Below are 14,598 nucleotides of genomic sequence, written 5' to 3' on the forward strand. Positions count from 1 at the left end.
AGATACAAGGTAACCACAGAGGTAAAAAGTATATAAATATAACTGTGTTGGTTATGCAAAAACAGTGAATGGGTAATAAAGGGATTATCTATCTTTTTAAATAAGAAAAATTTTGGTGTAGACTGTCCCTTTAAGAAAAAGCTTTGCACATAAAGACAGAGCGGTTGTAGTAGCTTTGTAACCCTTACAATGGCCAAAAAATAAATAAATTAAGAAGACTAAAATAACTAAATAAAAAAATTACTACATCCTAATTATGATAACATTAGAATTCCTAGGAGCAAAGGAACCACAATTTCTAGATTTATAGTGTGTAAAGATACTACCTTAGGCAAAAAAATCAAAAAGTAGTTGCAATAACTGCCCAAGCTTATTGATAAAGAAATAGCGATAAGGAGCAAAATATTCCAGGACAGAAATTGAATATCCAGAACTGAATTTAGATTCCAAGGGGAAGACACAGGTTTAAATACTGGATTATGATGATAGCCAATAGCATAGCAAAGCATACTACCTATAATAAAGAATGGAGAGAAAACTGCCCCTCCAAGGAACAGGTAAACTCTTATCCAGATCATCTTGAAGGAATTGCACAATTCTAATAATTTAACAGGAAAAATAATATAAAAACCTTTAGAAAAAACAAAATTTATGCTTACCTGATAAATTTATTTCTCTTGTGGTGTATCCAGTCCACGGGTTCATCCATTACTTGTGGGATATTCTCCTTCCCAACAGGAAGCTGCAAGAGGACACCCACAGCAGAGCTGTCTATATAGCTCCTCCCCTAACTGCCACCTCCAGTCATTCGACCAAAGACCAGCAAGAAAAAAGGAGAAACTATAGGGTGCAGTGGTGACTGTAGTTAAAAAATAAAAAACACCTGCCTTAAAATGACAGGGCGGGCCGTGGACTGGATACACCACAAGAGAAATAAATTTATCAGGTGAGCATAAATTTTGTTTTCTCTTGTAAAGGTGTATCCAGTCCACGGGTTCATCCATTACTTGTGGGATACCAATACCAAAGCTTTAGGACACGGATGAAGGGAGGGACAAGGCAGGCACTTAAACGGAAGACACCACTGCCTGTAAGACCTTTCTCCCAAAAATAGCCTCCGAGGAAGCAAAAGTATCAAATTTGTAGAATTTAGAAAAAGTATGAAGCGAAGACCAAGTCGCCGCCTTACAAATCTGTTCAACAGAGGCCTCATTTTTAAAAGCCCATGTGGAAGCCTATCCCATTCCTTAGTAATAATTTCTGAAAACCTCTTAGGGATTGGAAAAATGTCAGTGTAAACAGGCACTGCAAAGTATTTGTCTATTTTACACAATTTCTCTGGGACTACAATGGTGTCACAGTCATCCAGAGTCGCTAAAACCTCCCTGAGCAAAAAGCGGAGGTGTTCAAGCTTAAATTTAAACGTTGTCATTTCAGAGTCAGACTGAAGTAACGCCTTCCATGAATCAGAAATGTCACCCACAGATAGAAGCTCTCCTGCTTCGGCTTCTGCACATTGTGAGGGTATATCAGACATAGCTACTAAAGCGCCAGAAAGCTCTGTATTTGTTCTAGCCCCAGAGCTGTCTCAATTTCCTTGTAACCCTGGCAGTTTGGACAATACCTCTGTGAGGGTATGATTCATAACTGCCGCCATGTCTTGTAAGGTAAACGCATTGGACGCGCTAGATGTACTTGGCGTCACTTGAGCGGGAGTTATAGGTTCTGACACGTGGGGAGAGCTAGATGGCATAACCTCCCCTTTGTCAGTCTGAGAAACCTATGGTGATAAATCTTTAAAAGCCATAATATGGTCTTTATAACTTATAGAAAGGTTAGTGCATTTGGTACACATTCTAAGAGGGGTTCCACAATGGCTTCTAAACATAATGAACAAGGAGTTTCCTCTATATCAGACATGTTTAACAGACTAGTAATGAGACCAGCAAGCTTGGAAAACACTTTAATAAATGTGAAAAAGCAATTATATAAAAACGGTACTGTGCCTTTAAGAGAAAAAAACTACCACATAAACTGCAAAACAGTGATAAAAAGTAGTAAACTCTACAAAATTTTTACAGTGTGTATAAGAGACTAAAGCAGCATTGCACCCACTTGCAAATGGAAGATTAACCCCTTAGGCCCCAAAACAGATTAGGAAAAACGGAAAAACCGTTAAAAAACACTCAAACACACTGCCACAGCTCTGTGGCGGCCCTACCTGCCCTTAAACACTATTTTTGCAGGAAAAAACACCCTCTATAGTGGTCCTAGATGCCAGAGGACTCCTTTAGGGAAGCTGTATGTCTGAATATCAACTGTGCACAAAGTGCGCGAAAATAGGCCCCTCCCACCATGCACTGAATGTCAGAGGGCCTTTTTTAGGAGTGATCTAATAAGCCATGTGGAAAACTAGGCCCCAAAATAAAGATTTATCACCCTCAGAGAAAAAAAGTTTTTACTATAAAACATGCAAACGTTTTTACACTAAGTAATATGAGTATTAACATGAATATTACCCTTTTTTGCCAGTCGTTGTTAAATCACTGTATCAGGCTTACCTCAAATATACCAGGCACTGTCAGCATTTTCTAGACCTTATCTCTCTAGAAAAAAATATACTGAACATACCTCAAAGCAGGTAATCTGCAGACCGTCCCCCCAACTGGTTTTCTTTCCATACTCTTCAGTTATGTGTTAGAACAGCAATGGACCTTAGTTACAAACCGCTAAGATCAAACCTCCAGGCAGAATTCTTCTTCCAATTTCTGCCTGAGGGTAAAACAGTACAACGCCGGTACCGTTTAAAAATAAACTCTTGATTGAAGGTAAAAACTACACTAAGTCACCACATATCTCTTGATACTTCCTTTCTTGTCGAGAGCTGCAAGAGAATGACTGGGGGTGGCAGTTAGGGGAGGAGGTGTATCCAGTCCATGGGTTCATCCATTACTTGTGGGATATTCTCCTTCCCAACAGGAAGCTGCAAGAGGACACCCACAGCAGAGCTGTATATATAGCTCCTCCCTTCCCTCCCACTCCAGTCATTCGACCGAAGTTAGGAAGAGAAAGGAAAAGCCAAGGTGCAGAGGTGACTGAAGTTTAACAAAAATAAAGACCTGTCTTAGAAAATGACAGGGTGGGCCGTGGACTCGTCATATCGTAAAATAAATAAATTTATCAGGTAAGCATAAATTTCCTTTTCTTTTACAAGATATGACGAGTCCACGGATTTCATCCTTACTTATGGGATAAAATACCAAAGCTATAGGACACGGATGAAAGGGAGGACACGGATGAAAGGGAGGGACTAGACAGGAACCTAAACGGAAGGCACCACTGCTTGAAGAACTTTTCTCCCAAAAACAGCCTCTGACAAGGAAAAAGTATCAAATTTGTAAAATTTGGAACAAGTGTGAAGAGACGACCAAGTTGCAGCCTTGCAAATCTGATCAACAGAAGCATCATTTTTAAATGCCCATGAGTAAGCCACAGCCCTAGTAGAATGAGCCATAATTCTTTCAGGAGGCTGCTGTCCAGCAGTCTCATATGCCAAACGGATGATACTCTTCAGCCAAAAAGAAAGAGAGGTAGCCGTAGCTTTCTGGCCCCTACATTTTCCAGAAAAAACAACAAATAATGAAGATGATTGACTAAAATCTTTAGTCGTCTGCAAGTAAAACTTGAGGGCACGGACCACGTCCAAGTTATGTAACAGACGCTCCTTCTTAGAAGAAGGATTAGGACACAAGGAAGGAACAACAATTTCCTGATTAATATTCTTATTAGAAACAACCTTAGGAAGAAAACCAGGTTTGGTACGTAAAACCACCTTATCAGAATGGAAAATAAGATAAGGAGAATCACATTGTAAAGCAGAAAGCTCAGAAACTCTATGAGCAGAAGAAATATAAAAGATATGCGTCCTTCAATTCTATGGTCATCATGAACTGACCCTCTTGGACCAAAGGGAGAATGGAATGAATGGTTTCCATTTTGAAGGACGGTACTCTGAGAAATTTGTTGACACTTTAGGTCTCAAGTGGGTTGAAAAGTTCCCTCTTTTTTGGGAACCACAAACAGATTTGAATAGAATCCTAGACCCTGTTCCCTTACTGGAACTGGAACAATCACTCCCAGGGAGGAAAGGTCCTGAATGCAGCTTAAGAAAGCCTCTCGTTTTACCTGATCCTTAGATAATCTTGAGAGAAGGAATCTGCCCCTTGGTTACAAGTCTTGAATTATATTTTGTAACCCTGAGATACTATGTCCACAGACCAAGAGTCTGGGACATTGCGTATCCAAGCTTGTCGGAACAAGGAAAGTCTGCCCCCCACTTGATTCAATCTTGAGGGCCAACCCTTCATGCTGACAGTCTCAGATGAAGGCTTATTTGATTGCTTCCCCTTATTCCATGTCTGATTGGGTCTCCAAGAGGACTTAGACAGCTCCGGCTTGGAGAAGTTACGAAAGGAGCAAAAACTAGAACTTTGACATCCATTAGTTCTATTCTTCTTGTTTTGTGGTAGAAATGACCCCTTTCCACCTGTAATTTCAGAAATTATTTCCGCCAGACCAGGACCAAACAGGGTCTTACCCTTATAAAGTAGCGACAGGAGCTTGGACTTGGAGGTAACATCCGCTGACCAAGATTTAAGCAACAGAGCCCTGCAGGCTAGGACAGTGAAGCCAGACATCTTGGCTCCTAGTCTAATGACTTGCATGTTAGCATCAGAGATAAAGGAATTGGCCAGTTTGAGAGCCTTAATCCTATCTTGGATCTCCTCCAACGGAGTCTCCTCTAAAATCAAATTGGACAAAGCATCACACCAATAAGATGCTGCACTTGTTACCATGGCAATACACACTTCAGGTTCCCATTGTAGACCCTGATTAACATACGTTTTATTTAAATAAGCCTCCAGCTTTTTGTCCATATGATCCTTGAAAGAACAGCTATCCTCTATAGGAATTGTGTTTCTCTTGGCCAGAGTAGAAATAGCCCCTTCTACCATAGGCACAATACGCCATGAGTCCCGAATTGATTCGGCAACAGGAAACATCTTTTTAAAGACAGGGGACGGGAAAAACTAAATTTATGCTTACCTGAAAAATTACTTTCTTTTACGATATGACGAGTCCACGGATTTCATCCTTACTTGTGGGATATTTACCTCCTGCTAACAGGAAGTGGCAAAGAGCACCACAGCAGAGCTGTCTATATAGCCCCTCCCCTTCCCCTCCACCCTCAGTCATTCGTCCGAAGGTATAGGAAGAGAAAAAGGAAAGGCTAAAAGGTGCAGAGGTGACTGAAGTTTTAAAAAAATAAAATAAATCTGTCTTAAAATAACAGGGTGGGCCGTGGACTCGTCATATCGTAAAAGAAAGTAATTTATCAGGTAAGCATAAGTTTTGTTTTCTTTAACAAAGATATGACGAGTCCACGGATTTCATCCTTACTTGTGGAAAACCAATACCAAAGCAATAGGACATGGATGAAAGGGAGGGACAAGACAGGAACCTAAACAGAAGGCATCACTGCTTGAAGAACCTTTCTCCCAAAGATAGCCTCAGAAGAAGCAAAAGTATCAAATTTGCAAAATTTGGAAAAATTGTGAAGGGACGACCAAGTCGCAGCTTTACAAATCTGTTCAACAGATGCATAATTTTTAAAAGCCCATGTGGAAGCCACAGCCCTAGAAGAATGCCGTAATTCTTTCAGGAGGCTGCAGTCCAGCAATCTCATATGCCAGGCGAAAGATACTTCTAAGCCAAAAAGAAAGAGAGGTAGCCATAGCTTTCCAGAATAAATAATGAATAATGAAGCTGATTGACGCAAATCCTTAGTTGCCTGTAAGTAAAACTTTAAAGCACGGACCACATCCAAATTATGCAACATACGCTCCTTCTTAAAAGAAGGATAAGGACATAAGAAAGGAACAACGATTTCCTGATTAATATTCTTATTTGAAACAACCTTAGGAAGGAATCCAGGTTTGGTACGTAACACCACCTTATCAGAATGAAAAATGAGATAAGGAGAAACACACTGTAGCGCTGAAAGCTCAGAAACTCTTCGAGCAGAAGAAATAGCAACCAAAAACAGAACTTTCCAAAATAACAATTTGATATCTATGGAATGCATGGGTTCAAACTGAACCCCTTGAAGAACTCAAAGAACTAAATTCAAACTCCAGGGAGGAGTAATGAGTCTAAATACAGGCTTAAATTCTAGATAGAGCCTGACAAAAAGACAAATTTGCCAAACGTTTGTGAAACAGAATAGACAAAGCTGAAATTTGTTCCTTAAAGGAACTTGCAAATAACTCTTTTCTCAAATCCATCTTGGAGAAAAAAAAACAGAATCCTAGGAATCCTAACTTTACTCCATGAGTAACCCTTGGATTCACACCAATAAAGATATTTATGCCATATCTTATGAAAGATTTTGCTAGAGACAGGCTTTATAGCCTGTATCAACGTATTGATGACCGAATCAGAGAATCCTCGCTTTGATAAAATCAAACGTTCAATCTCCATGCAGTCAGCTGCAGAGAAATTAGATATGGATGTCTGGAAAGGACCTTGAATGAGAAGGTCCTGCCTCAATGGAAGTTTCCACGGTAGCAGAGAGGACATGTCCTATTCGATCCGCATACCAAGTCCTGCGTGGCCACGCAGGTGCTATTAGGATCACTGAAGCTCTCTCCTGTTTGATTCGAGCAATCACGCATGGGAAGAGAGGAAACGGTGGAAACACAAAAACTAACACCTCACTTTACCATGTCTTCCTAGTATAACACAGGCAAAGAGAATGACTGGGGTGGAGGGGCTATATCTACAGCTCTGCTGTGGTGCTCTTTGCCACTTCCTGTTAGCAGGAGGTTAATATCCCACAAGTAAGGATGAAATCCGTGGACTCGTCATATCTTTGTAAAAGAAAAAGGAATCCCTGGCTTATCCCATTCCTGTGCAATGATCTCCAACACACGGTCTGGAACAGGGAACACTTCCACAGAGGAAGAAACATCATAGTATTTGTTAAGCTTACTAGATTTTTTAGGGTTGACAGTGACACAAGAATCGGAGTCGTCCAAGGTAGCCAGTACCTCCTTTAGAAGAAAAGAAAGGTGTTCAAGCTTAAATCTGAAGTTTACTTCTTCAGAATCGGACAAAGGATTTATACTGTCAGAATCTGAGATTTCACCCTCAGAAGCTACCGAGGTATCCTCCTCATCAGACTTATTGGGGGAGGGAACCTTCACAGCAGCAGAAGGGACAGACACCTTACTGTCAGAAAAATGTTTTGATTTCCTCTTGCACTTCCCCATCATGGGAAAAGCAGATAAAGTCGCAGATACCGCAGAAGATATCTGTGCAGCAAAATCTATTGGCAAATACACTCCTCCAGGAGTCTGAGAGGAACTGCAGGGCACTGTATTAGAAGCCATTGAGGCTTGGGACGTTTGAGGAGAAAGCTGTGGCATTGCCTGAACAGCATCATCCTGAGAGACATTAGGCTGAGAAACAAGTAATTTATCTTTACACTATAAGGTCATTTGTAAACATGAGGAATAAAATTGCATAGACAAGACAATTTGAGCCTCCAAACATAATAAGCATGTATCAAAAGGAACAGACTTATCGCTTTAAGGATAGTCCTTCAGTTAAATAAATTGAAAATGAAATACACCTCTACACCTAAGAAGCTTAGGTGCCCTACCATAACCTGCAGAAGCTCCACAAATTTAGGACTCTCCAATCAGCCAGACGATAACCCCACAGCCGCAACTGAAGAGTAACTCACAGGAATGACGGTGCTCCGCTCAAAGCTACAAGCGGAAGAGCAGGAGGTCACGTGAGCGGCATCAAAAGAAACTGCGCATTAAAGAAAAAGCGCGCAATTCTACTTTGAAGTAAAATAACCCTGTAAAGTAGCCGTTTAAAAATTCCCTCAAAAAAGACCTTTACAATCAATACACATAGCCATAGGGTCATTAGCCATCCCATAAAACAAATGGAAGTCGGTAACCCCTAGTCTCCTCACATACAAATAGTGCCTGCATACTGCCCCAAATGAATCCTCCCTAAAGGATTATAAAGTCCCATAACAATTAATGCAGAATTAAATTCGATAGTGCAAGTCTCCAGTAACTAAAAGACAAAAGCACTTACCTGCAAATCTAGCAGTCGGACAGGAAAACAGCTCACAAGGCGTGAAAGGACACATACCGTGCAAATCTAGCTGTCGGGCAGGAAGATAGCTCACAAGGCGTGAAAGGACACATACTCCTTATAGAGACCTGTAGAATAAGAAAGAACAGAGTAACCGACTCTGGCTTTCTATACCGAGGGCAGCAAATATGTTAGAAAACAAAGCAAGGCCCACCTTGCCACTTTCTAACTGCTTAAAAGCCACCATTACTCTTACTCAAGAGATTGATAAGGACACAGCTAAACCCAAATCCTTGCTTGCAGGGAAAAGTACCCAAAAAAAGGAATAAAATCTTCAGACACCAACTTCACGTCCTCCATTGACAAGAGTCAAAGAGAATGACTGGGGGTTATGTAAGGTGAGTTACACTTAACAGCTTTGCAGGGGTACTCTTTGCCTCCTCCTGCTGGCCAGGAGTGAATATCCCACTAGTAATTGGAATGACGTTGTGGACTCTCCATGTCTTAGGAAAGAAATACAAATAAAGAACATTGTAATTCTAAAAAATATGGAGCGCGCTAATTGATAATCAGTGTGCAAAAACCCCCCCAGAGAAAAATCACATAATAAATTAAACACCAAAAAAATTCCTTAGCTCAAATAACTCTCTTATAACTACTAAACTAAATCAATAAAGTCTAGCGCTAAAGTAGGAGTCTGCTAATAGCCTGTGTGATATGTGAGTGCATGTATGTGCACACTTACCTTGAGATGCACCCACCCTACCGTGCATAGTCGGCTGCAGAGATAAACTGCTTCCAGAAGACAGCCCGTCCAGTGTTGTGTAAGTCACAACAAAGGATTTAAGTATGGAGTACATCAATGGGACAAGTCCCCACGACACCTGTGGCAGGCTTGTGACCAACTCCTTTACTGGGACTAATTGTGTCACTACCATTTACGCCAATATCCCCCCTCTCTCAGAAGCAGCGCTCTGAGGGGAAAATGGGCCTCAAATTGGTCTGAGGACCCCTCTCAATGAGGAATCTGGAGCACCTCAACTTTTCACCTACCTCCTGGGAGCAAAGATATGACTTATATACCAGAGAGGTGGGAGGGATGAAGTACTCTTGGAGATCTTTACTATCTGTTAGTGGCCAGGAATTGAAACCCAGGCATAATGGATCGTAGACTCTAACCACCTTTTTAAAGAAAGGTCTTGTAATTACAAAGTGTTTACTGCCCCTTTAAAGAGACACTCGTGTCAAATGAAACTTTCATGATTCAGATACAGCATGTAATTTTAAACAACTTTCCAATTTACTTTTATATTTACACGTTTGATTCACCAGCTCCTACTGAGCATGTGCAAGAATTCACAGAATATACATATATGCATTTTGATTGGCTGATGGCTGTCACATGGTACAAGGGGAGTGGAAATAGACATAACTTTAAAATTTGTTAGAAAAAAATCTACTACCCATTTGAAGTTCAGAATAAGTGCTATTGCATTTGTTGATTATGCAAATTTACTGTATTTAATAGTCCTTTAAGCCCAATGTTCAGCACTATAATTTTTAATCCAATGCTGCTAAGATGTTTTAATAAACATACATTTGCACACATTTAAATCATGCACTTAATGTTGCACACATGCAAGAGAATTACTAGACTTTGTATATTGTACAAACTATTGTATACTAAAAAGTTTATTTACAAAATTGAAAAATTATATAAATATTTTTTACCTTTACATAATATGTGGTAAGGATTCTCCGCAGGTCAAATACTTGAAGCATAGATGCGGCACTGTTATCCGTGATGCTGTAACCCTCAAGAACATACTTTGTGACTAAGACTTCCCATGCAAGCCATCTCTGCCCAAAGGCAGCGTTAAAAGACAGCATATGGGGTACATGGCCAGGCTCACAACAACAGAAACCTTCATCCTCTTCTACTCCTTCAGTGATTGCTTCTACCTCCCGCTGCTGGCAGTATGTGCCTAAATGTTAGGAAAAAGGATATAATTTTAAGGGGAATTTTTTTGTTCTTCTAAACAAAATATTATGAACTAGGCGATAAGACTGCCCAGAGGGCAGTCTATGTTTAAAAACTACAACCCCCCAAGCTAAAGTTACAAAAAATAAAAAAGGAGAATTACAGAAAAAAATAAAAGGTATTCAAAATAAAAAATGTAAACCTAAACTAATACCCCTATAAAAATAAAAAATACCCCCAAATTAAACCCTCCCCCCCTAATCTAATACTAAACTACCAATAGCCCTTAAAAGGGCCCTTTGTAAGGCATTGCCCTAAGTTAAACAGCTCTTTTACTTCTAAAAAATACTAAATCCCCCCTAACAGTAAACCCCCCCACCCACCAAAATAAAAAAACTAACACTAAAAAAAACCTTAACTACCCTTTGTCCCTAAAGGGGCATTTGTACGGACATTGCCCTTAAAGGGGCATTCAGTTCTTTTACTGCCCTTAAAAGGGCAACCAGCTTTTTTTCAAGCCCAAAAAAACCCTAATCTAAAAAAAATAAAAATAAATCACCCCAACAATTTAAATAAAAAAGCCTAAACCTAAGCCACAAATAGGTACTCACTGTTCCTGAAGTCCGGCGGAGAAGGTCTTCTTCCAGACGGATCCATCATCCTCTGCCTTCATCCGGAGTGAAGGCGGTGCGGAGAGGAGGTGCAGAGCTGTGTTACTGATGCCTGGATCCTCAACGGCATGGAGGCTCCACTTCATCCAATGTCCGTCGTTGACTGAAGATTGAATGCAAGGTACCGCAATCAATTTGGGGTACCTTGCATTCCTATTGGCTGAAATTTTGAAATCAGCCAATAGGATTAGAGCTACTGAAATCCTATTGGCTGTTTAAATCAGTCAATAAGATTTCAGTAGCTCACATCCTTTTGGCTGATTTCCAAATTTCAGTTAATAGGAATGCAAGGTATCCCAATAAATATGGGGTACCTTGCATTCAAGCTTTAGTGTGCGACGGACGATCTCATGAAGAGGTGCCTCCATGCCGCAAAGGACCGCCGCCTTTAGGGGCAATGGGTAGTTTACTTTTTTTAGTGTTAGGTTTTATTTTTTATTTTGGGGGGGGGGGGGGGGGGTTGGTTGATAGTTTAGATTAGGGGGTGTTTTTATTTTGGGGGGCTTTTCTATTTTCATAGGGATTAGGTATAATGTTTTTTTAATTTTTGATCATTTTTTCTGTAAATGTTAGACTTTATTTTTTGTAATTTAATGCTAGTTTTTTATTTTAATTGTAATTTAGGAGTAATTGGGGTTAATTTAGGGGGTGTAAGGTTAGGGGGCTTAGCAATTAAATTGGTTATTTGCGTTGTGGGGGGTTGGCGGTATAGGGGTTAATATATTGAGGGTTATTGAGATGTGGGGGTTTAGGGGTTAATTAGGGTTATTGCGATGTGGGTGGCTGGCGGTTAAGGGGTTAATATTTTAATTATGTTATTTGCGGATTAGGGGTTAAGTACTTTGTTTTGCGATGCGGGGTTGACCGTTTAGGTATTTGTTATACTTCGTGCGAGCGGTTGCGTGTTTTTTAGTTATTTTGTGCGGGCGGTTGTGTGTTTTTTTTTTTTTTTTTTTAAAGGCTACGCTGCATCCAGGTGGATTCCGAAAATTGCCATTTTAGGAATTCACCTGGATGCAGCTTTGCGGCATCCAGGTGGATTATTTTGGATGCGCGCGCAGCCAACATTCTTTTGGATGCCTCGCACAGCCAACATTCCTTTGAGGATGCAGGCGACACCGACAAACGCGTTACAAATGCGATTATAGTATAGATATCTGCCCCCCCCCCCCCAATTTAAAAATAAATAAAAAATAAATGTAGAAATGTGTTGAATAAACCCACCCTGGTAGAGGCTAGTTTCTGTCGACAAATACAGTTGTGGGAGTTGTCCCTATCATAACGTGAGTAATGTATAATGCAATATAAGCTGTACATAAATGTGCGTTTCCAAATTGGTTTTAAATTCAACAGCTTTTAGATAAACCTTTTTATAAAAACAAGCCTTAAAAACTCATAAAACAGTTATTGCTCTTTGATACACAAATTCTGAATACAGCTTTTCTGTAATTTCACCGGTTGTAAGTTTTTTTGTCTTAGTTGCCATAGTGCAGTGGTTCCCAAAGTTGACCGTACTGTCCCTGGGAGGTGGTAAATTATTGAGGGGGGCACTAATAGGCATTAGAGGTGGAATGGGGCACTGGGACTGCCATTGAAGGCACTAGTAGGTAATAATTGGAAAAAACATTTTATGTAAGAATTTACCTGATAAATTCATTTCTTTCTTATTGGCAAGAGTCCATGAGCTAGTGACGTATGGGATATACATTCCTACCAGGAGGGGCAAAGTTTCCCAAACCTCAAAATGCCTATAAATACACCTTACTCATACTTCAGTTTAACGTGTAGCCAAGAAGTGAGGTGAAAAAAAAAAAAAACATACAAAGAGAGGAACTGGAAAAAAATTATGTGATTTATACAAAAAAATCATAACCACAAAAAAAGAGTGGGTCTCATGGACTCTTGCCACTATGAAAGAAATTAATTTATCAGGTAAGTTCATACATAAATTATGTTTTCTTTCATGCAAGTGGCAAGAGTCCATGAGCTAGTGACATATGGGATATAATACCCAAGATGTGGACGTCCACGAGTCACTAGAGAGGGAGGGATAAAAATAAAAACGGCTATTTTCGCTGAGAAATTAAATCCTAAACAATAATTAAAGTTTTCTTAAATATTTAAAAAAAAAATCAAATCAAAGGCATTAAAATCAAGCTGAGACAACTGCCTGAAAAACCTTCCTACCAAATGTTGCTTCCGAAGAAGCAAACACATAAAAAAGGTAAAATTAGAAAAAGTATGCAAAGTGGACCAAGTGGCTGCTTTGCAAATTTGATCAACTTAAGCTTCATTCTTGAGAGCCCAAGAAGTGGCAACTGCTCTTGTAGAATGAGCTGTAATTCGCCAAGCTTTGTGAATCAAAAGTCTGAACCAAAAAAACAGAGAAATAACAAAGACTTTCTGACCTTTCCTGGAGACAGAAAAAAATAACAAAAAGACTAGAAGTCTTTCTGAAATCTTAAGTAACCTCAACATAATATTTCCAAGCTCTTACCACACCCAAAGAATGTAAGAACCCTACAAGAGTATTCTTAAAATTAGGTCACAAAGGAGGAACAACAATTTCCTTATTAATGTTGTTAGAATTCACAACTTTAGGTAAAATGTTAAATGAAGTGATCAAAACAGCTTTATCTTGAAGGGAAAACAGATAAAGAGACTCACAAAAGAGAGAAGACAATACAGAAACTCTTAAAGCAGAAGAGATAGCCAAAAGAAAAAACACTTTCCAAGAAAGTAATTTAATGTCCAGAGAATACATAGACTAAAAAGGAGGAGCCTGAAAAATCTTAATTGAGACTCCAAGGAGGAGAAAAAGAATTAAAAACAGGTTTAATATGAATCAAAGCCTGAACAAAACAGTGAATATCAGGAAGTTAAGCAATCTTTCTATGAAATAAGACAGAAAGAGTAGACATTTGTCCTTTCAAAGTATTTGCAGACAAAACGTTAATCCAAACCATCCTGAAGAAACTGTAAAATTCTAGGAATTCTAAAAGAATGCCAAGAATAATCATGAGTTGAACATCATGAAATATAGGTTTTCCAAACCTAAAAATAAAATCTCCTAGAAACAGACTTAAGAGCCTGTATCATAGTGCTAATAACAGAGTCAGAGAAACCTCTATGACTAAACACTTAAGCATTCAATTTCCAAACCTTCAAATTTAGAAATTTGAGATCCTGTGTAAAAAAACAGCCCCTGAAACAGAAGGTCTGGTCTTAAAGAAAGTGGCCAAGGCTGGCAACTGAACATCCTGACAAGGTCCGCATACCAAAACCTGAGAGACCAAGCTGGAGCTATCAAACACATACAAATTGTTCCATTATGATCTTGAAGATCACCCTTGGAAAAAGGACCAGAGGCAGAAAAATGTAAGCATGTTGGTGAAAACCAAAGAACTGCTAGAGCATCCACTATCTCCGCCTGAGGATCCTTGGACCTCGAAAAGAATCTGGAAAACTTCTTGTTTAGACGAGAGACCATCAGATCTATTTCTGGAAGACCCCATCTGTACTAGATTAAAAAAAACACATCTGGATGGAGAGCACTCCCCCAGATATAAAGTCCGACGACTGTGATAATCCCCTTCCCAATTGTCTACACCTGAGATATGAATCGCAGAAATTAGACAAGAATTGGATTCCGCCCAAAAAAAGGATCCGAGATACTTCCTCCATAACTGAAGGACTGCGAGTCCTTCCTTGATGATTGACAAATGCCACAGTTGTGATATTGTCTATTTAAAAAACAAATGTAAAAGTTGT

The 14,598-nt window shown here is 39.6% G+C and overlaps 1 protein-coding gene across 1 annotated transcript in view; it reads right to left on the bottom strand.

Moving 5' to 3' along the window:
* The window catches only part of PCNX1 (pecanex 1), a gene marked incomplete in the record, with an annotated part of 752,914 nt that overhangs the window by 81,244 nt on the left and 657,072 nt on the right, over positions 1 to 14,598 (bottom strand). Inside the window, 1 exon segment of the mRNA XM_053711389.1 lies at positions 9,907 to 10,160. Coding sequence (XP_053567364.1) covers positions 9,907 to 10,160 — 254 coding nt within the window.

This window comes from Bombina bombina, chromosome 1 (assembly GCF_027579735.1).
Source record: "Bombina bombina isolate aBomBom1 chromosome 1, aBomBom1.pri, whole genome shotgun sequence".
In the NCBI taxonomy this organism is placed as follows: domain Eukaryota; kingdom Metazoa; phylum Chordata; class Amphibia; order Anura; family Bombinatoridae; genus Bombina; species Bombina bombina.